This window comes from Phaenicophaeus curvirostris, chromosome 20 (assembly GCF_032191515.1).
Source record: "Phaenicophaeus curvirostris isolate KB17595 chromosome 20, BPBGC_Pcur_1.0, whole genome shotgun sequence".
NCBI classification, from domain to species: Eukaryota; Metazoa; Chordata; class Aves; order Cuculiformes; family Cuculidae; genus Phaenicophaeus; species Phaenicophaeus curvirostris.
The window spans coordinates 1,389,447-1,409,652 of record NC_091411.1 but is presented as its reverse complement, the minus strand read 5'-3'; the positions used below and the strand labels follow the sequence as shown (position 1 = coordinate 1,409,652).

The window sequence follows — 20,206 nt, the reverse complement described above, 5'->3', positions numbered from 1 at the left end:
AATACCTTCCCCGAGACAACACCAGTTGTCTTTGAAAGTATTTTCTCGCACATCCCAGCAGAAAAATGTAAGTGGAAGTTGGTTTAAGAGCTGCCAGCTCTGGCTCAGGGTTTATTCTATGTCCAAGTTACATAGCCCAGCTTTGTCAGATACCAAATCCATAGCAGGTTCCAGCTCCAGGCACTTGAGGGGTTTATTTAGCTCAGCAGAGCCCAGCACGGCTCTGCTGCAGGAACCTCTAGCTCCGCGCTGCCCAGCCAGCCCCCTCCCAGCCCCTCCCGGGCTCCACCAAATGCAGAGGTTGTCTGAGCAGGGATGTTTCCACCTCACCTCTGTGCTCACACAGCATGAAGGACTTAAGCATCCAGGCAGGACTTAAGGGCTTGAGAAAAGACCCAAAGGCATCTGTGCTGAGGAATGCTCAGAGCCCCTCGGCTCTGGCAGATCCATTTGCTGTGGAGGATGACACTGGCTGGTCCCAACCCAAAGTGTTATCCCTTGTCCCCACTGCAAACTGGTTGCAGAAGCCTTCCCAAAGGGCAGTACCTCTCTCAGGCGGAGACAATGAGAGGTGACCTTATGGCCTGGGGATCTGGGCTCTGCCTCCTGCTCACAGTCAGCTATCCTCGACTTCATTGCAGTGAGGCTCAGCCTTCCAGCCTGAGCTTGAGCAACAAGAGAGAGAGGGTGAAGACCTCCATCCAGAGGAACTTCTTCCCACCCAGCACTCTGAGCCCCTGAGGTCTAAGCTGCCACATGGACATTTCCCATAGCCAAACTCCCTCTTCTCTCTGCCCTGCATGGGCCCATCTTTGGCAGCGTAAGCACAGAGGTGAAGATGGCAGAACTGGAACAGGCTGTAGAAACTGCTGTTGGACTGCTGGGATGGACGTCATGGGATCTGCAAGTGGGGGACATCTCCTGTCTAGGTATAGCAGAGCTCGAGGCTGCACTGGTTGTAGAGCTGGGACTGGTGTCTCCCACCCCCAGAGTCAGTGCAGTCAGGCAGGAAAAGGCTCCTGTTGGCTATAGGGCAGTAGTGTCACAACTGGTCTGGGTTGCAAAGCATTTGGGGAAGATGCCGGTCTTGCCATTGCAGCATCCTTCGAGCCAGTTGTCATTCACTGGGAAAACACAAAGGAGTAGGATGAGCTCCAGCCCACGAGTGGGGTTAGCGAGACTTTCCACGCCTGGGATTTAACTCTGGGCAAAGCCCAGCACAAGCCTGTTTATCCTGAAAGCAGGAACCTGAGACAGCTTTGGAGAGGCCGTCTATTCTCTAGTCCCTCCCAGAGACTGCCCCAGTAAAGCCTGGACAGGGCTGGAGAGCTACCTTCAGAGAGGATATACAGCACATCTCCCTTGCTGAACTCCAGGTCGCCCGGTCCCTGTGCGAGGTAAGGGTGCTGGGCCAGCATCCGATAGAGGACGGGTCTGCCCAAGCAAGAGTCCGAGTCCTACAGGAAAAAGTCAGCATGGAAGTTGCAAGGCAGAGGTGAGATGAGAGGCCAGCACAGCAGGGAAGCTTGTCACGTACCTGGCAGCAGAGCGTCAGCTTGCTGTCTGTCAGCTGCTTCCACACCTTCCCCAGATCCTCCTCACCTGAAACTGCACCCAGCTCTTTCCCATCCGAATGCCAGTAGCTGCGAGAGGTCATTGACACAGATCAAACCATCGCACTCGAACCCAAACTTGGAGGCAAACCCCGTCCTCTACCATCTCCAGTCTTGCTAGCCCCCTCGGTAAACCAGCTCTGAGCTTGTCACCTTACACAGTGATGTGGGCCACCCTGCAAGCACAGTGGGTAGCAACAGCACTGTGAGAGGGACACTGTCACCTCCTCACACACCTCCTCGAGGGGAAACCTCATCACTCTCCACAGCTCCCGTAAAGGAGGTTGTGGGGATGTGGGTGCTGGGCTCTTTTCCCCGGTAGCAAGTGATAGGAGGAGAGGAAATGGCCTCAAGGTGCAATGGAGGAGGTTTAGATTGGATACTGGGAAAAATTTTCTTTACCAAAAGAGTTGTGAAGCCCTGGCAGGGGCTGCCCAGGACAGTGGAGGAGTCTCCATCCCTGGAGGAGTTCAAAACCTGTGCGGCCGTAGCACTTGGAGACAGGGTTCAGTTGGCACGGTGGGGTTGGGCTGACGGTTGGACTGGATGAACTTACAGGTCTTTCTAACCTCAATGATTCTGTGATTCTATGACTACACTGACTGCATGTCCCCAGAGATATTGCAGTCAGGGAGACCTCACCCCAGGACCAGTGCACACTTACACCCGACCCCCGAATTCCTCTGCATTGATCCCAGCGTATCTCAAAGTCTCAGCTGAGCCGGTAAAAACCCAACACACAGCACCTGCAGCTGCACAGAGTTTTTCCTTCTGTTCCCCTGCTTCTTGTCCATGGTATGGTTTCATAGGAAAGATCCTTTGGGACTCCAAAGCCCCAGGACCACATGTGGTTCTCAAACACAAAAGCCATAGAATCATAGAACGGTTTAGGTTGGAAGGGACCTTAAAGCTCATCCAGTTCCAACCCCTTGCCATGGGCAGGGACACCTCCCATTCAATCAGATTTCTCATAGCCCCATCCAGCCTGGCGTTGGGCACTTTCATGGAGGGGACAACTCTCCTCTGGATCTGTTCCAACAGTTTCTTCTTATGTTGGGGATAAGATCAGCCCTGATGAGGTCAGCCCCGCAAGAAGAGCTGTTTGCTCACATCTTATGGCATCTCTGCTAGAGCGCTTTGATGCCACTGAAATGTTCCCAGCAGACCACAGGTCTGTATCCTGAGGGGCAAGGCTGCTGCCACCACCCCCACCCACGTGCCAGAGCTGCCCGCAGCGAACCTCAGCTTCCCTCGCTCTGCCTGCTGCCCAAAGTGCTCCCGCAGCAGTGCCCGCAGCTCCGACAGAGACGGCACCTCGCCTGCCTTCACCACCACGGTGCACTCGCAACGCGCCCTCAGCACAACGGGTCTCTCCATGCTGGATGAAGCGTCTCCTCCAGTTGGTGGTATCTGCTGAGAGACGTGGCAATGGACAGTTTGGTTATTCAGGGCCTGTATCAAGAGAGATGTCACAGACACAACCCCTCAGCTCAGGGCTCCTACATACCATGGTGCGGCATGAAAATGCAGATGTGAGGAAGAACTACAGATTCAGAGCCCATGACCCAATGTTCCTCCCATGACCCAGGAACTCTGGTTTTGGGGTCAATCACATGGGTAACTCCCAGCCCCAAACCCCAACTCCTCCAGCCATATGGGGAGATCCAGCTGAGTTTCCGTGTTCTGCTGCCTTCTGAGGTACAGCTGACAAAAAAATGACTTAAAAAGCCCTCAAAGGAGAGTTGCAAAGCTGAAGGGAGCAGAGCTGGCACTGCCAGGGAGGTGCTGTCCTCAAGTGGACACAAGAGCAACTCCAGCTCCATCCCACAGTGGGTGGCAGTGACATGGAGGTGCAGTAGAGGACATCATCCCAGACCACAAATATGAATGAATTGTGGTACTCAGACTAACAGGGACAGACAATGCCACATGGAAGGAGGGGAGGAGGGACAGCAGGTAGTTCAGAGACAGCTCTCTCTCCTGCAAAATGAGCTGCAGAGCGTGTGCCTGAGAATGCTGCTGTGTCTGGGGCTCCTGGCTCCTTGAAGGGAGGCAAGAGGGCACTGCCCCGGTAAGTCCCAACCTCGGGGCACCTCTCAAAGCTGCATGGTGACAGGCTTGGAGGTGCTGGAGGACAGCCACATGGGAGCCTCTCTTCAAAATGGAAAAATGGACAGAGGAAAAGGGTTTATTTCCAGTGATTTTAGGAATTTTGGAGGATCTGGCCAGTAATCTTGCTCTTTTCACAGCCTTAATCCTTGAGGCTGTAGCATCTTCAGCTTGTGAAACACCTTACCTTGAAGTCGATTTGGGCCCCAGCACCCTTTGCAGAGGCATTTTCTCTCCCTGGAGATTCTGAAGAACAAAACAAGAGCAGAGGAACAGCAGCTGTCGTCAGCAGAGACCTCCAGCAGCAACTCTGCAACCCACTAGCACGCAGGCAGCTGTGGCGGCAGAGGGCAACCAGCATCACCACACACTCCTAACGCAGCGGGGCTGGACACGGCTCCGTGCACACACTGAGGAGCTACCTGGCTTCTGCTTCATGGGGAGCCGGCTGGGAGGCACCTGGGCAGGAGGGAGGGGAATCCCGTTGCTGATCTTCTGCAACAGAACATCAGAAAGGAGTGAGCAGGAGACACCGGGCAAAGTTGGCGTGTGTGACAGAGACTGCAGCCTGTTAACATTTCTGGGTGTAACCCCAGGAAGAGACCCAAGGAGACCAGTTCATTAACTGGATGGATGAGGTGGAGTTCTCAGGCTCTTAACTGTGATGAGAAGTTTGGTGGGACGATTCCTTGGCCTCCTGCCCTTTGCTGGGTTGGTGCTGGAGCAGAGGGAGGTTGCTCAGGCTCTGCTGAGGGCTCTCCCCACCACCTGCCAGCTCACCTGGGAGCTTAGACTAGTTCACAGCAAGACATCCACTGAGCAAATTCCCAAAGTGAGTTCGTTCAGAGGGAAAATAACAATCATAGCAACATCAGAACAACCATGTGCTTCAAACATATCTCACTGATCCAAATCGGTGTGTGCCAGAAGTTTCATGTGTAAGGAAATTATGATTTCCATTACTACTCTTTGGTCCAACTGGGAACAAAAAGAGCTCGGGAAACGCTGTTTTCCAAAATGCAACTGCTCATTCTCATCATATTAATAAGGAAAAAAGGGCCTCAGTTGCACTTTTCCACATTGGGATCAGATGGAAGATGATTTGGATCGTGTGTGTGTGCCTGTGGTGGAAATGGGAGATGAAGGAACTTTTTCTAAGTAAATGGTGAGGGTTTAAGGCTTGCTCTGCTGGAGCACTAAAACACATGAGCTTCTGTGCTACACCTGGTGGTTGCAGATATCTCTGTGTGCTCCATCAGTCCACAGCAAACAAGAGACATCAGCACCTAGATCAGCCTGTGAGGTGAGCCACTGGGGTTTGGATATGTGTCCAAACCCCCAGTTTTTGCTGTAAAGAGATCCAATTTACATAAAACTATAAACCTTTTTCCTGCTCTAAACTCTTCTGTTGTTCCAGTTTAAGAGCACTTGGTCTTCACTCATGGTGTCTGGGCTGCACGCTGCACATTTCTCTTAAGCAGCTGTTCTATCCTGTGATAATTGTACAAATAAATATCCCAAATGTATTTCTCGGTTCCTTCCTCCCCCCTGGCTGCAAGGTTGTTGCTCACCCATTTGTCCATCTTTGAGGCGGCCTCCAGGAGACAGCTCGGTATGTGCAGCTTCTGCGGGACACAAAACAGAGTCGGGTGAGACAGGAGCTGCTGCTGTGGCAGCCCCAGCCTACCCAGCCCCAGATTCTGTCAGCCCCACTCGGCACAGCTTCTGCCTTGCCAAATGCTGCTGCCTGCTTGCCCCACTGCAACCTCAATGTCCCCACGGAGAGCCCAGGGTGACTGCGGAGACCAAGGGATCCATGGCCAAAGCCCCAGCTGGAATCCCAAGGCTTTAAAGCAACACCTGCAAGTTCCAGGCAGGTTGCCCGTTTGGGTTGTGCTCAGAAATGGTTAAAAAAAATCCTTTTGCATATTTTTTTTCTGCAGAAAGCAGTGGTAACAGATCAAATATCCAGCAAGCCCAACACTCTGCTCTGAAAACAGACACTTGAGAGCAGAAAGGATGCCAAGGGATACCAATGTGTAGAATCACAGAATCATAGAATCGTCATGTCCTCAAGTGCCACGGCCACGTTGTTTTTGATCCCCTCCTGGGATGGAGACCCCACCACTGCCCTGGGCAGCCTCTGCCAAGGTTTCATCACTTTGTCAGTAAAGACATTTTCCCCAGTATCCAATCTAAACCTCTCCTGGTGCAACTTGAGGCCATTTCTTCTTGTCCTGTTGCTTGTTACTTAGGAGCAGAGCCCAGCACCCACCTCCCCCCAACCCCCTATCCAGGAGCTGCAGAGAGCAATGAGGTCTCCTCTCAGCCTCCTCTTCTCCAGGCTAAACAGCCCCAGGCCCCTCAGCTGCTCCCAGATCCCCTGGGCTCCAGACCCTTCCCCAGCTCTGTTCCCTTCTCCAGACAAGCTCCAGCCCTTGGAGTGAGGGGCCCAAAACTGAACCCAGGATTCGAGGCGTGACCTCACCAGTGCTAAGTCCAGGGGGACGATCCCTTCCCTCCTCCTGCTGGCCACAGGGCTGATTGAGGCCAGGTTGCTGTTGGCCTTCTTGGCCACCTGGGCCACTGCTGGTTTGTGTTCAGCTGCTGTCAACCACCGCTCCAGCTCCTTTACCACAGGGCAGCTCTCCAGCCGCTCTTCCCCAAGCAGCATTCCTGACAATCACTGCTCTATAGCTATTAATTTCAACAGAGTAATTACACTTTTCTCTCCCCCCAGTGCCTATTATTTTACTTTTTTTCCACTTTGAATTGCACCCTACACTTCAGTGAGCAGTCACCAAACGCATTCAGATACTTCTGTAATTGTTCACTGATGCTTCAGGCTATGACAAACAGTTTGATTGCCTGTCATGGAGCACAGTCACCATAAAAAGCACTCAATCACTCTCCCTATAACTCCCCTTAGGAATGTGCGAAATGCTTGGGTTACAGAAGATTCTCTGTGTGGACAGCATTCCTTTAAGATGAAGAAAGAAAGCCCTGTTCTATGCCCACCGTTTCTCAGAGCACTGCCTCCTGTGCTCAAACAGCTCACTGGGTTTTTAATGGTCTTGTGAAGAATCTTTCGACTTGTTTTGGAAATCTAGGTGGTTAATACATGCCCTCACCCAACATAACGCAGGTATGTCCTGGCTCTTTTGAAGAACTTAAAGAGGCGTGAGAAATAGCTTCTGTCAACAAAAGTTTTTCCATGTTGCCACATTTATGCTTCTATTCTACCAGTTCACAGTAGAGCTCCCTCATCTGCAGAAAGATGTCAGATTTGCTGACCTTCAATGCAATGTCTTCTCTAGAGCCCTTTATAAAACCTGCCTGCCCAGCTGAAGCCTTCCCCAAGCCCTCCCACAGTTAATTTAACAGAGGAACTACAGCTCAGGACCAACCTGTCCCCTTGGCTCTGTTAGAGCTCTCAGATAACAAATACTGGTCTAGACAGCGGTCCTTGGCAAGGCCCACTATCCTATTGATTTCACAGTAGGGTCTTGTATGGTGGAGAGAACAAATGCCCCAAAAGACGCCTTGTGGAGCTACAGAGGCAGAAGCCAGGTGTCAGGGAAATCCATGGTCAGCAACGTTTGGTGGAAAGAGGTTGCCCATGGAAGTCATGGATGTCCCATCCCTGGAGGTGTTCAAGACCAGGTTGGATGGGGCTTTGAGCACCCTGATCCAGTGGGAGATGTCCCTGCCCATGGCAGGGGGTTTGGAACTAGATGAGCTTAAAGTCCCTTCCAAACCACTCCATGATTCTATGATTCTATGAAATGAGCTTCTGTGCTTCTCCTCTGCTCTGTGTTGCTGCAGGTGCCCAAGGAGCACGCTCTGAGGGTTGTGGCAAGCTCCCATTCCCAGGAGGATCTGTGGGCTTTGCTGGTACGGATGGGCTGGAAAGCCCACTAGTTGTCCTTACTTGTCCATCATGTATAGCTGTAGCCCAACCATCCGCTCTTCTCGCCAGCACAAAGACCAAGCTGCCAGCTTTCACCTCCAGCTTCTCCGAATCCTCAGGGCAATAATGGGACACGACTCGATAGTAGCCTGACTCACTGTCTCTGGAAAGAAAGAACGAGAGCACCTTTACTAACCCTGGAATTCTGGTACTGGATGGCTTTGATCCAGAACACAGGACTGATCCAAACTGATGTGTGCTGAAAGATTCAGGTGTTGGAAATTATGATTTCCCTTGCTACTCTTTGGTCCAACTGGGAACAAAAGGAGCATGGAAAAACATTGATTTCCCAAATGCAACTGCCCCATTTTCCTTATACTAACAAACATTCTCCATATCAAAACACTTATTAAACTCAGCCCTGAAGTACCATCAGTACATCACCAAAACAAGTGATTTTCATGCATTTTGAACAAGGGCTGATTTGGGCTCAACACAGCATGCTTGGGAATGAGGATGTGGAGGCTTTGTCCTGGGAACCAGGATGGGACAGCCGAGCATCCTTTGGCATGGATCTTGGCACGTTCCATGCCACAGGATCCATGCCTGTCTCCCAAGACTGTTGAATCACCTCCTGCAAACTGCAATGGGGTTCTTCCACAAGAGGTGCTGATGAACTGCAGCCATAGGGGCATTTGCATGCTTGCCATCTACTCCACCCTTGGTGAGAAGTGGGTGTGGGTCCCACTGAGCCTTCAGGGAAAGGCAGCAGAGAACAAAACACGACCTTCCAAACGGAAACGGGGAGAGGAGAGTCACACTAGGGCAGAGCTGAACACTTACCGCAGAGTGTCAACACTGGGTTCATAAAAGCCCTGTTTCTGTGGAGGGAACAACAACATTTGCAACAGTACCTTGTATAGCAGTGGTGCCACCTTATTTACTGTGCCTCTGACTACCACACTGTGGTATTTTGTCTTTACTTTTGATTACATTTGTCACACTGCAGCACCCAGACTGAAGCCTGCTGCCCCACACCTTACCAGAATCTACCTCCTGCTTCTCCCTCTTTATCCTATCAGGAGGCGAGTAACGAAATATTCTCCCTTACCCTTGGTGCTCCATCGTGAGTTTCTCAGAACAAGCTGGCCATGCTTACACTGACAGGTTTAATAAAGTCCCGGGCAAACACATGGTGAGCACAGCAAGGTCTCCACTGCTGTTTTGACATGGTGAAGAGACCAAAATGCACCTCCAAAGGGCTGCAGACTCACATCTCTGAGTCCCTCACACTGCTGACACCCCACCCCACCTGGCTTTGAGAGGCCCTGTCTGATATTGCACTGTATTATTCAGCAATATGTTCTTACCCTGGTGCTGTGAGGAGGCCCTACCTGGAGCTCCAAGACAGCTCCGTTCCTCCTTTCACAGCTATGTCCTGCTCACCTGAGGCCTGAGAGGCTCGAAGCCAATGTACTCATCGTTGGGAATGATGGATGAGATCACCTGTCGGAGGACAAAGCAATGACTGAATCCAGGCTGGATGAAGAGACCCTCAAACTTCACGCAAGGCTGTCTACTCAGACCCTTTTCCTTCTGACATCCTAAGGTCAGGCATAACATAGAACCATGCAGGAAAAGCAGAGCTGCCTTCCTAAAATAGCTTCAGCTGTTCATATCCCTGTTTTTTTCAGTCTTTCCAAGGTTTCTTTAAAAGTAGGTGACTGAATTACTTCCTCTTCCCGTTACTCATGTCAGAAGTCTCTGGCTGGTGGCACTGGTCACAGAGGGATCACAGAATGCTCTGCTGACTTGTCTTAGAGGATGTGACAAAGCATTTGTCTCCCACATGCCTGCCTGTCCCACTGGGAATGCAGCAATGAGTAGGAACGTGCTGGAGGAATGTGCTCCTCTTGAAAATGCCACTGTCAGCAACAGGACAACCCCAGGGCTCCCTAAGTACCTGCTCATCATTCTCAGAGTTCCAACTGACCAACACTGGAAAGGGTTTTTAGCACCAACCTGCAGTTTTGATAGAAATGTGGCAATTCTAACAAATTCTGGCTTCTGTGTCCCAGATGCCATGACCAGCTGCAAGCCCTGACCCTGCTCTCAGGTCTCCACCTGTGCAGAGATCGGTGGAGCAGCAACCGGAATGCTCTCCAGAGATGCCAGAAGGTGGGATTTTAATTTACTTGCATTCAATCTTAACGATCGTGTGGCTGTTACCTTGGGTTTGCCCAGGAAATCCTTTGAATCCAGCTGCTCAACTTCCTTCTTTCGTGGTCTGAAAAATTCCCCGAGGGGAACCTGCATGGGCTCTAAAAAAAGGCCGCCCTGGGGCAGGGAAAGCAGAGGAGGGAGAAGCCACCCGTTAGCAATACAGGAAATGTAACAGCAGTGAAAAGCAAGTACAAATTCCCTGTGTGAGCCAGAACAGCTCCAGGAGGAGCTGTGAACTTGAAAAAGGTCACTTTGGTTTAACAAGCACACGCACAGTCAGAACTAAGCAACCACTGCCCAGCACTGAGTCAGAGACTAACACTGCTGCCATGGGATGAGGTGGAAGGGAAGGCAGTGGAGTAATCTTTATTAGACAAATCTTTTAAGCATTATACTTTGAATACTGCTTTTTTATCCTCTGTTCACCCACCAAGTAGCATGCTGATAGCAAATATAAAAACCAAAACCATAAATAAATAAATTTAAAAAAACTCACCATGATGCTAGAAGAGATTACGGGATTGAAAACAAGTGATCATCTCTTAGAAAAGATACTAATAGGATAAGGAAGTGTAGAGGTAGCAAGATAATGAACCCTTCAAAAAGCGTAAATCACATATCTGCAAGTTGTTCCTCATCATAGAAGAGTCTACCAGGAAATTACCATTTAGAACCAACCCTGGGAACACTTCTACCCACTACTTAAACTCTAAATGTTATTTTTATTAATATCTGAGCTGCCACCAGTTCTCCCTGAGGCCAATGGGATTACAAAAAGTCAGCCACCGCCATGAAAAGTGAGACTCTCCAAATCTGTGCTTTAGGGATTCTGCACTTACACAGTGCATAAGACAACTTGGTTTATGGTCTAAGTATGAATAGAACCAAGCTCCTGGACAGCAGGGACTAGAAAGTAACCTCCCAACCAGAGAGGTTATCCCATAGTTTTCCGCTACCCTGTTTCTCTGCAATGAAGCACCTGAGGATGATGAATCACAGAATCACAGAATAACCAGGTTGGAAGAGACCCACCGGATCACCGAGTCCAACCATTCCTACCAAACACTAAACCATGTCCCTCAGCACCTCGTCCACCCGTGCCTTAAACACCTCCAGGGAAGGTGACTCAACCACCTCCCTGGGCAGCCTGTTCCAGTGCCCAATGACCCTTTCTGTAAAGAATTTTTTCCTAACGTCTAGCCTAAACCTCCCCTGGCGGAGCTTGAAGCCATTCCCTCTTGTCCTGTCCCCTGTCACTTGGGAGAAGAGGCCAGCACCCTCCTCTCTACAACGTCCTTTCAGGTAGTTGTAGAGAGCAATGAGGTCACCCCTCAGCCTCCTCTTCTCCAGGCTAAACAACCCCAGCTCTCTCAGCCGCTCCTCATGAAGTTACTTGATAAGCTGAAGCACTGGTTTGGTAGACCATCATGTGCAAATAGCATAGATTCTGTTACAAAGTAGGTGTGTAGACAGAAAAAAATCAAAACATACAACAATTAGTCAGTTCTTATCTTGTATTTCTTAACCTGAGCCCCATGAAGGTTCCCAGGAGCTCACAGAGGTGGACTTACCTGCACCTGCTCCAGGGCCATGTCCAGGATCGCTGTTCTTCCTTCAGGTCTCCACACCACAGCTTTATCCAGGGTGACTCTGGCCTCCTGCCACTGCTGCAGCCGGCACTGCGCTGCAGCCGTGCTGTACAGCACCTGGGGAGGGCAGGGAGGGCACGGAACACCCAGACTGAGATCCACTGGGACACAGGGACCAGGCAGGGAAACACACAGATACAGCAGCAGCACCAACCCACTCCCCACTGGCCCCAGGAAAGGTGCTTGGAGAAGCACAGCTGAAAACAATTCATTGACAGAGTGGGAAGAGACACAAGCTGTAGCTCCAGGTCAGATCCTTCTGGCTCTACTCCAGGAGAGGCACAGGGAACACCAGATAAAGACCCTGCTTAATCTTATCCTTCCTGCACCTGAAGACCAGTAAGGATTTCTTTGGCAAGTTGCATGGGTTTCTGCAACTAGGTAATATTTTACCCCATGCAGAGGAATCTAGAGGGTGGGTGTCAAAAGGATGGGGCCAGACTTTTCAATGCTGCCCAGCAACAGGACATGAGGCACCAGGCACAAATGGGAACACAGCAAGTTCCATCTGAACATAAGGGAGAACTCCCACAGGGTGACAGAGCATTGGGACAGGCTGCCCAGGGCGTGGAGTCTCCTTCTTTAAAGATATTCAAACCCATGCAGACATGTTCCTGTGGAACCTTCTGGAGGTGACCTTGCATCGGTAGGGGAGTTGGACTGGATGAGCTCCAAAGAGCCCTTCCAACCCCAACTGTTCTGGGATTCTGACTCCTTTTTGCTGCAAAAATAACTTAACTGAAAATATTTCTCATGGAAGTGGGCTGTGAACATGCAAATTGTCAGCTCTAGCTTGTTACCCTTCAGCAGCTTGTAAGTGTGTTCAGTGGTGAGGTGGCAACGCGTGGGAGCATTACGGATGGGGTGCTGGGGAGCCTTGATCTATAATATACACTGAATTAAAAGTGGGAGATCTCTTCTTGTCACTGGCCAACACTCAGTGCATGGAAAAGCCGCTGGCCCACAAGGCAGAAGTGTGACCTCACTCTCTTTCACGATAGGGTTATCAGCTTGCAAATCAATTTGCAATATCTGCGTGCAAGTCGTGCTTGGGCTGGAGGTGCAGCAAATAGGATGCTTTTCCTTCACTCCCTAACCATGACAGTAGAAGACAGCTGTTTGTGGGGTGAGGAACAGCCATCCTGAACACTTACAGGATCTGCTCCTACTTGGAGAGGCAAGGCAGCATCTCTTCCCCAGCTCAGAAGTGCTATAGCCTTGCAAGAGATTATAAAATCCTTTCTGGATTTTCAAATCACACAGCATACCTCCCTTGAGGTATCAGATGCAGCACATGAGAGGCCACGCGTCGGGAAAGCTGATGGCCCTGTCTTTAGCAGAATTGTGTCTTTGCAGCTTGAAAAATGAGCTGCAGGGAGATGAAGGAGCGAGATAGAGTCAAACAGGGATGCAGATCCTGTGTCCAGAGTGCCAGCACAGTGACAGAACAATTCCTGGCAGTGCCTAGAGCCTGCTGAGCGAGGGGCTGTGTGCCCGGCTACCGCCCTCCTCCCTTCGTCTCAGGGCGCCCCTGCAGCTCCCAAAGGGAACCCGCTGTTTGTAAGTGTCTGGGAGGTCTTGAGACAGCAGCACTCTGGTACTGAAACTGTTAAAAACACTGAGGTTTGGGTAATAGCACAGATGCCAAGGATAGCTTCCTCCTGCCAGGTATAAGGTGCACAAAAATCGATGGAGACGGGATGGCGGGGTACTGGGCATGCTTGACTTGAGTCGCACAATGACTCCTTGCTCTTGCAGCAGGGAAGAATTAAATACTCATCCCTGTATCTGACACGCAGCCTGTGTGTGCATACTCAGGAGAGAGGACAACATGAACCCACAGCATAAAGCACAGTTTTTTACATCACCAGTACTACAAATATTTACAATCAATTCAGACTGAGCAATTTTTTTCAACAGGATGGGGTGGGTTGGCTCCCCATAACCCCAAGGGGGTTGTGGAATAAAGTGGTACAGAAGAAAACACAGCTCGCAGCCCAGTGGGTAAGCTCGGACACAGACTTAATGTTAAAACCGCTTGCTACAGTTGGAAGGACAGGCCTTCCTGCACATCAGTTTAGATCTTGGGAAGAAATGTTTTGCTGTGAGGGTGGGGAGGCCCTGGCCCAGGCTGCCTAGAGAAGTGGTGGCTGCCCCATTCCTGGAGGTGTTCAAGGCCAGGCTGGATGGGACTTGGAGCAATTGCAGGTGTCCCCCTGCTGTGGCAGGGGATGGAAATGGATGGGCTTCCAACTCCCTTCCAACTCAAACCATTCTATGACACTATGATTCTATGAAGTTTCTTAGACCCTTCATAATGGACCAGTTTTGTTCCCATCTGTCTACACTTCAATTTCAGCTTTCAGAGTCAAGTTCATAAAACTCAGATGTGTATTTACATGCTTCAAAGTGTAAATACTACACGCATAGACAAGCATAAAAAACCCAATATACAAATTCCAGTACCTCTGCTCAGAACAATTTTACTTTTCAAACTGTGTAATTTGCTGAACTCTTCAGAGATGCCATTGTTTTATAACTTTTGTGATTAAGTTCCTTTAAAATAATGCAAGTATAAATTATTCACTGTTCTAACATACTGTTACCAACACCTGCTGCTGAAGACCTGATGAACATCCTCACAGAGGGGAGGATTGCTGAGACAGGTTCTTACCTCCCATGCATAGAGAATGTAGCGCAGCCCCAGCTGCTTGTAATCGATGAAAGGGTTTTTCCTTAGGTGGCTGAAGGCCATGTGATAGTCAGAGAGCGCTTCTTCATACCTAAAGGGAAGAAACAAGAGAAGAAACTGAGGCTAAAAAAGGTGAAGACATTCAAAACTTCAGAAATCAAGCTAGGAAAGCCCATGCATCCTTCTCTGCAGCCTGGATGAGGAGAGCTGCAGCAGAGAGGTGTCACCTTGTGCCCGCAGGAAATTCCCTGTCCTCTACTTGGTGGTAGGGAGAACAGAATCATAGTGTCATGGGATGCTTTGGAAAGGACCTTAAAGCTCATCTGGTCCCAAACCTCTGCTGTGGGCATGGACACCTCCCACTGGATCAGGTTGCTCAAAGCCCCATCCAACTTGGTCTTGAACACCTGGGAGGGCATTAAAGTGAGCAGCTCTGCATTCTGTGCCTTCCAAACCCAAACCATGCTATGAAATAGAGATAGTATTTTTTTTTTGAAATTAAGGTCTGGAAATTATGGGGAAAACAACAGAAAAGAGAGTAACTGAACTTTGGAGGTTCCTCCACCTGTGCTGTGAGCAGGATGTCACTGTGATTTAATCCTGGAAACAACCAATCCCATGACACTAGCAGAACAAGGTCAACATTGAATCAGTGAGATTGAGATCAAGCCCACAAAATCTGCTGTTGGCAAAGAGTGAGAGGCAGATGCTGTGCTCAGACTGCGTTTTTAGGAAGGCCAGAGTTACACGGATCCTTTGAAGATAAACCCAGCAGTGCAATTAGATTTTTTTCATTCCCAAAGAAAACCTGATCAGCAACATAACTGCCTGGCAGCCCTGCAGACAGGAGCAGCTTCTTTCTCGGCGTCTGGGACAGTAATGTCCTCTACCAGTCACCCCTGGAGCTGTGCAGCTCCTATCTTCCAGTCTTAGAGATAAGACTTGCTGACCCATGGCACAGTTTACAACACCAAACCAGACATTCTGAGCTGTTTAGGACTGCTGGAAGAGGTGAATTTTAGAATCGTAGAATCATTTAGTTTTAGGAATGAAGTATAACTAGAAGAGAAGGCTGCAATGGACACTTACATTTCCAGCTGCAGGTGGACAAACCCTCTCTGAAAGAAGCCAACAGCAAGGGAGTTGTCCTTCGCAAGGGTTTTATTGAATGCCTATGGAGAAAAACACAGACACATCCCAAGGATCAGTTAGGCTCTCTCATGTCAATGCCTGGGCAAAGAAGCCGTCCCTGGGCTTGTGACCAACTCCCCTGGACTGGCAAGTGCAGAGCTGCAAACAGGGCTGAGAGGCAGCTCCAAGTCATCTTTCAGGTCTTGGCTTTGAATGAGCTGAGCTTCAGGTTTTTATCTTTCCCTGAACATAAATAAGCTATGTTTGCCCCCTGGAATCTTGTCATGGGAAAACTGTGTTGCCTGAAGCTGAGTTTGTGCTGGCAGTGGAAGCAGCTGTTTCAAACAGCCTATGGTGATGAGTATGTGAAAGGATGCTGAAGGGCTTCACACAATGCACCTGTAAGTCAATATTTCTGGTCCAGTTCCACAGCTGGATGCAGGGAGGTGTTAGCAAAGCTGGCAGTAGCTCATGGCTGATGGTTCTAAGTAACAGCGCGGGGAAAACTGGCTCAATAGCCTTCTAAGAAAGCTCCTTCACTGATCATTGCAAAGAGATGGTATGAGGATAACGAACCAAGCCTGAAACCCTGGCCTTTCCTGACGCTACCCAGACAGGGACAGAATAGCAAGGGTGAAAATATGTTGTAATAGGTCAGGGAGCATCTGAGCCCCTCAGCGAGGTGGCAGCCGGCTTCTCTTGTGTCTCTGACAGCACACCTTGCTTCAGCAGTTGGTTTTACTGTGCTATAAAATAGAAAACATAAACAAGCAGCCCTTAATCTATGCGGAAATAGAGCCGAGCTTCTTCCCAGTGCCCATTCATTGGGGCTAAGAGGTCTCTTAGAATCATAGAATCGTGCTGTGCTCGCTGTTGTCCCCAACAGCGGCTGCCTAGTTTGGGGCTGCACAGCTCTGCCCCAGCCCCTCGACACAGCCTGAGCTCCTCTTGCTGCTATTTAAGAAACAGCTTATATGCATCTTCTCTCTGGGCACCAGACAGACAGACAGATGTACAGACAGGCTAGGGGCTGTAATAAAAAGGCTTTTCCTTGGGGCGCTTCCCTGCCTGCCTTCCCCGGTGCTCTCCCTGTTGGAGGGGCAGAAGGTTTCCAGCACTGGTTTCTTCTTGGTAGACTCTGCAGGACTGTCAGGGGACACAGGCGGCTGCAGGGCTCCCTGTTTGTGTCCATCACCACCTGCATTCATGCTGTGAGCTGGATGTGGTGGATGAGACACTCTACATGAGCTGGCAATGTGTGCCCACAGACCAGAGACCCAGCCATGCCCTGGGCTGCATCCAAAGCAGTGGGACCAGCAGGGACGGGGAGGGGATTCTGCCCCTCTGCTCCGCTCTGGGGAGATCCACCTCCAGCTCTGGAGTCCTCAGTACAGGGAAGTCACAGACCTGTGGGAATGACTCCATAGGAGGGCCACCAAAATGATCTGAGGGCTGGAGCCCCTCTCCTACGAAGAAAGGCTGAGAAAGTTGGGGTTCTTCAGCCTGGAGAAGAGAAGGCTCTGGGGAGACCTTAGAGCAGCTTCCAGTCCTGAGAGAGGCTCCAGAAAAGCTGGAGAGGGGGTCTTGATCAGGGAGAGGATGACGGGGAACAGTTTTCAGCTGAAAGAGGGGAGATTGAGACGAGATCTTGGGAAAAAATGTTTTGCTATGAGGGTGGGGAGGCCCTGGCCCAGGTAGCCCAGAGCAGTGGTGGCTGCCCCATCCCTGGAGGGGTTCAAGGACAGGCTGGATGGGGCTTGGAGCCCCTGATCCAGTGGGAGATGTCCCTGTCCATGGCAGGGGTGGGACTGGATGGGCTTCAAACATCTCATCCCACCCAAACCAGGCTGGATTTGTACCAGTCTGCTCTTTGAAATCCAAAACAGGGGAGCCTCCTATCTCTCTCTCCCCCCCATCTTCTCATCCTATCCCTTTCACTTGCCCCCCTCCTCTGTTCACCCACACCCCCTATTCACTTGCCCCCCATCCCATTCACTCATTCCCTTCACCTGCTCTCCCTGTTCACTTGCCCTTCTCCCTGTTCCCTCACATCGTCCTCCCTGTTCTCTTGCCTTCCCATTCCCTCACACCCCCGCTCCCTCTCCTCCCTATTTACTCAATCCCCACATTCACTTGCCCCCCCTCCACTTTCACTCCTCCCCTCCTCATTCACTCCCCTCCATTCATTCACCCCCTCCCTGCTCACCCACCCTCCCCATTCCTTTTCCCCTCCCTCTACCATTTACTCGCCCTTCACCCCATTCACTTGCCCCCTTCCCCCATTTACTTGCCCTCCTCCCATTCACTCACAGCACCCAAACACTTGACCCCTGTTCACTTGCTGCCCCCTCCCATTCAGTTACCCTCCCATTCACTTGCCCCCTTCCCCCATTTACTTGCCTCCCTCTCCCATCCACTTGCCCTCCCTCTCCCATCCACTTGTCCCCCTCTCCCATTCACTTGCCCCCCTCTCCTGTTCACTTGCCCCCCTCTCCTGTTCACTTGCCCCTTCTCCCTTTCATTTGCCCCCTCTCCCATTCACTTGCCCCTTCTCCCATTCATTCGCCCCTTCCCGCACTCACTTGTCCCCCTCTCCCATTCACTTGCCCCCTCCCCCACTCACTTGCCCCCTCCCACACTCACTCACTCCCTTTTCCCATTCACTCACCCCCTTCCACCATTCACTTACCCCCCCTTCCCCCATACAGTTGCCTCCCTCCCATTCACTCACTCCCTTTCCCACTCGCTTGACCCCCTCCCATTCACTCGCCCTCCCATTCACTTGCCCCCTCTCCCATCCACTTACCCCCCTCTCCTGTTCACTTGCCCCCTCTCCCTTTCATTTGCTCCCCTCTCCCATTCACTTGCCCCCTCTTTCCCATTCACTCACCCCCCACTCACTTGCCCCCTCCCACACTCACTTGCCCCCTCCCACACTCACTCACCCCCTTTTCCCATTCACTCACCCCCTTCCAACATTCACTTACCCCCCTTCCCCCATTCAGTTGCCCCCCTCCCATTCACTCACTCCCTTTCCCACTCAATTGTCCCCCTCCCATTCACTCGCCCTCCCATCCACTTGCCCCACTCTTCCATCCACTTGCCCCACCTTCCATTCACTTGCCCCCCCTCCCATTCACTTGCCCCCCTCTCCTGTTCACTTGCCCCCCTCCTCCATTCACTTGCCCCTTCTCCCTTTCATTTGCCCCCCTCTCCCATTCACTTGCCCCCTCTCCCATTCATTTGCCCCCTTCCCGCATTCACTTGCCCCCCTCTCCCATTCACTAGCCCTCTCCCATTCACTTGCCCCCTCTTTCCCATTCACTCACCCCCCACTCTCTTGCCCCCTCCCCCACTCACTTGCCCCCTCCCCCACTCACTCACCCCCTTTTCCCATTCACTCACCCCCTTTCTCCATTCACTTACCCCCCTTCCCCCATTCAGTTGCCTCCCTCCCATTCACTCACTCCCTTTCCCACTCGCTTGACCCCCTCCCATTCACTCGCTCTCCCATCCACTTGCCCCACTCTTCCATCCACTTGCCCCCCTCTCCCATTCACTTGCCCCCCTCTCCCATTCACTTGCCCCCCCTTCCATTCACTTGCCCCCCTCTCCCATTCACTTGCCCCCCCTCCCATCCACTTGCCCCCCTCTCCTGTTCACTTGCCCCCCTCCTCCATTCACTTGCCCCTTCCCCCTTTCATTTGCCCCCCTCTCCCATTCACTTGCCCCCTCTTTCCCATTCACTCACCCCCCACTCACTTGCCCCCTCCCACACTCACTTGCCCCCTCCCCCACTCACTCACCCCCTTTTCCCATTCACTCACCCCCTTTCTCCATTCACTTACCCCCCTTCCCCCATTCAGTTGCCTCCCTCCCATTCACTCACTCCCTTTCCCACTCGCTTGCCCCCCTCCCATTCACTCGCCCCCCTCTCCCATCCACTTGCCCCCTCTCCCATCCACCTGCCCCCCTCCTCCATCCACTTGCCCCCCTCTCCCTTTCCCTCGTCCCCTCAGTTCCCTGCTCCCCTTGCCCCCTCCCTCGCCCCCACACCTGCAGCGCCTCCGCCGCCCGCCCCGCCAGCAGATGCAGGCAGCCCACGTTGAAGCAGATCCTGGATGGTGGCTCTGGGATCCTGGCAAAGATGTCCAGCGCGGCTTCCCAGTCGCCGCCGTCAGCCGCCAGCACGCCACGGTGCCAGAGCCGCACCAGCTCCCGGTACTCCATGGCTCTGCCCGTCTCACCGGCTCGAGGAGCAGGTGGAGGCGATCGGAGGTAGCCGGACTTCCTTGTTCACCCTGTCTGGGCCTCCAATCGCCTCCTCCCGCTCCACTCCTTCTTCACCTGGGGCCATGAATGGAGTGGGAAGCGGAGGCATCATGGAATCATTCAGTCATTTGGTTGGAAAAGACCACTGAGATCATCGAGTCCAACTGTCCCTGTCCACTACTAAACCAGAGCCCTGAGCACCTCGTCTGCCGGCTTTTAAACCCCTCCAGTGACAGAGACTCCACCACCTCCCTGGGCAGCCTCTGCCAGTGCTGAGAACCCTTTAGAGACAAAATTTTCCCCAATATTCAATCTAAACTTCCCCTGGAGCAACTTGAAGCCATATCCCTTGTTACTCAGGAGCAGAGCCCAGCACCCTCATCCCTTCAATCTCCTTTCCCAGAGCTGCAGAGGGAGATGAGGTCTCTGCTCAGCCTCCTCTTCTCCAGACTACACAGCTTCCATAACCCTGGGCTCCAGACCCTTCCCCAGCTTTGTTCCCTTTTCCAGATGAGCTCCAGCTCCTTGAGGTCTTTCTGGTTGTGAGGGGCCCAAAACCAAACCCAGGACTCAAGTGTGTTTTAATCGAGTAGCTGAGGGACATGGT

General features: G+C 51.6%; 1 protein-coding gene across 3 annotated transcripts; it reads right to left on the bottom strand.

The window, feature by feature from the left end:
• Window positions 1-996: 996 nt before the first annotated feature.
• Window positions 997-19,557, bottom strand: NOXA1 (NADPH oxidase activator 1). 3 transcript variants are annotated; one of them, XM_069873101.1, is made up of 15 exons: window positions 19,384-19,557; window positions 15,286-15,368; window positions 14,179-14,287; window positions 11,427-11,561; window positions 9,862-9,969; window positions 9,079-9,138; window positions 8,476-8,513; window positions 7,654-7,795; window positions 5,294-5,347; window positions 4,145-4,217; window positions 3,910-3,968; window positions 2,854-3,026; window positions 1,538-1,643; window positions 1,334-1,457; window positions 997-1,124 (listed from the first exon to the last, which is right to left on the bottom strand). In XM_069873101.1, exons 1-15 carry the CDS (start codon window positions 19,555-19,557, stop codon window positions 1,027-1,029), a joined length of 1,536 nt encoding a protein of 511 aa, XP_069729202.1. In that variant the 3' UTR covers window positions 997-1,026. The 3 variants fall into 3 exon arrangements, with proteins under 3 accessions (XP_069729202.1, XP_069729201.1, XP_069729200.1); XM_069873100.1 differs by having other exon boundaries at window positions 1,003-1,457; XM_069873099.1 differs by having other exon boundaries at window positions 1,003-1,643.
• Window positions 19,558-20,206: the final 649 nt, after the last annotated feature.

Coding starts and splice junctions, on each gene's coding strand:
- NOXA1 (XM_069873099.1), bottom strand. CDS start 19,557: ATGGAGTACCGGGAGCTGGTGCGGCTCTGGCACCGTGGCGTGCTGGCG. Junction 14,288..15,285: donor GTCCACCTGCAGCTGGAAAT/GTAAGTGTCCAT, acceptor TCTTCCCTTTAG/GTATGAAGAAGCGCTCTCTG. Junction 8,514..9,078: donor TCGAGCCTCTCAGGCCTCAG/GTGAGCAGGACA, acceptor TTCCCTCCACAG/AAACAGGGCTTTTATGAACC.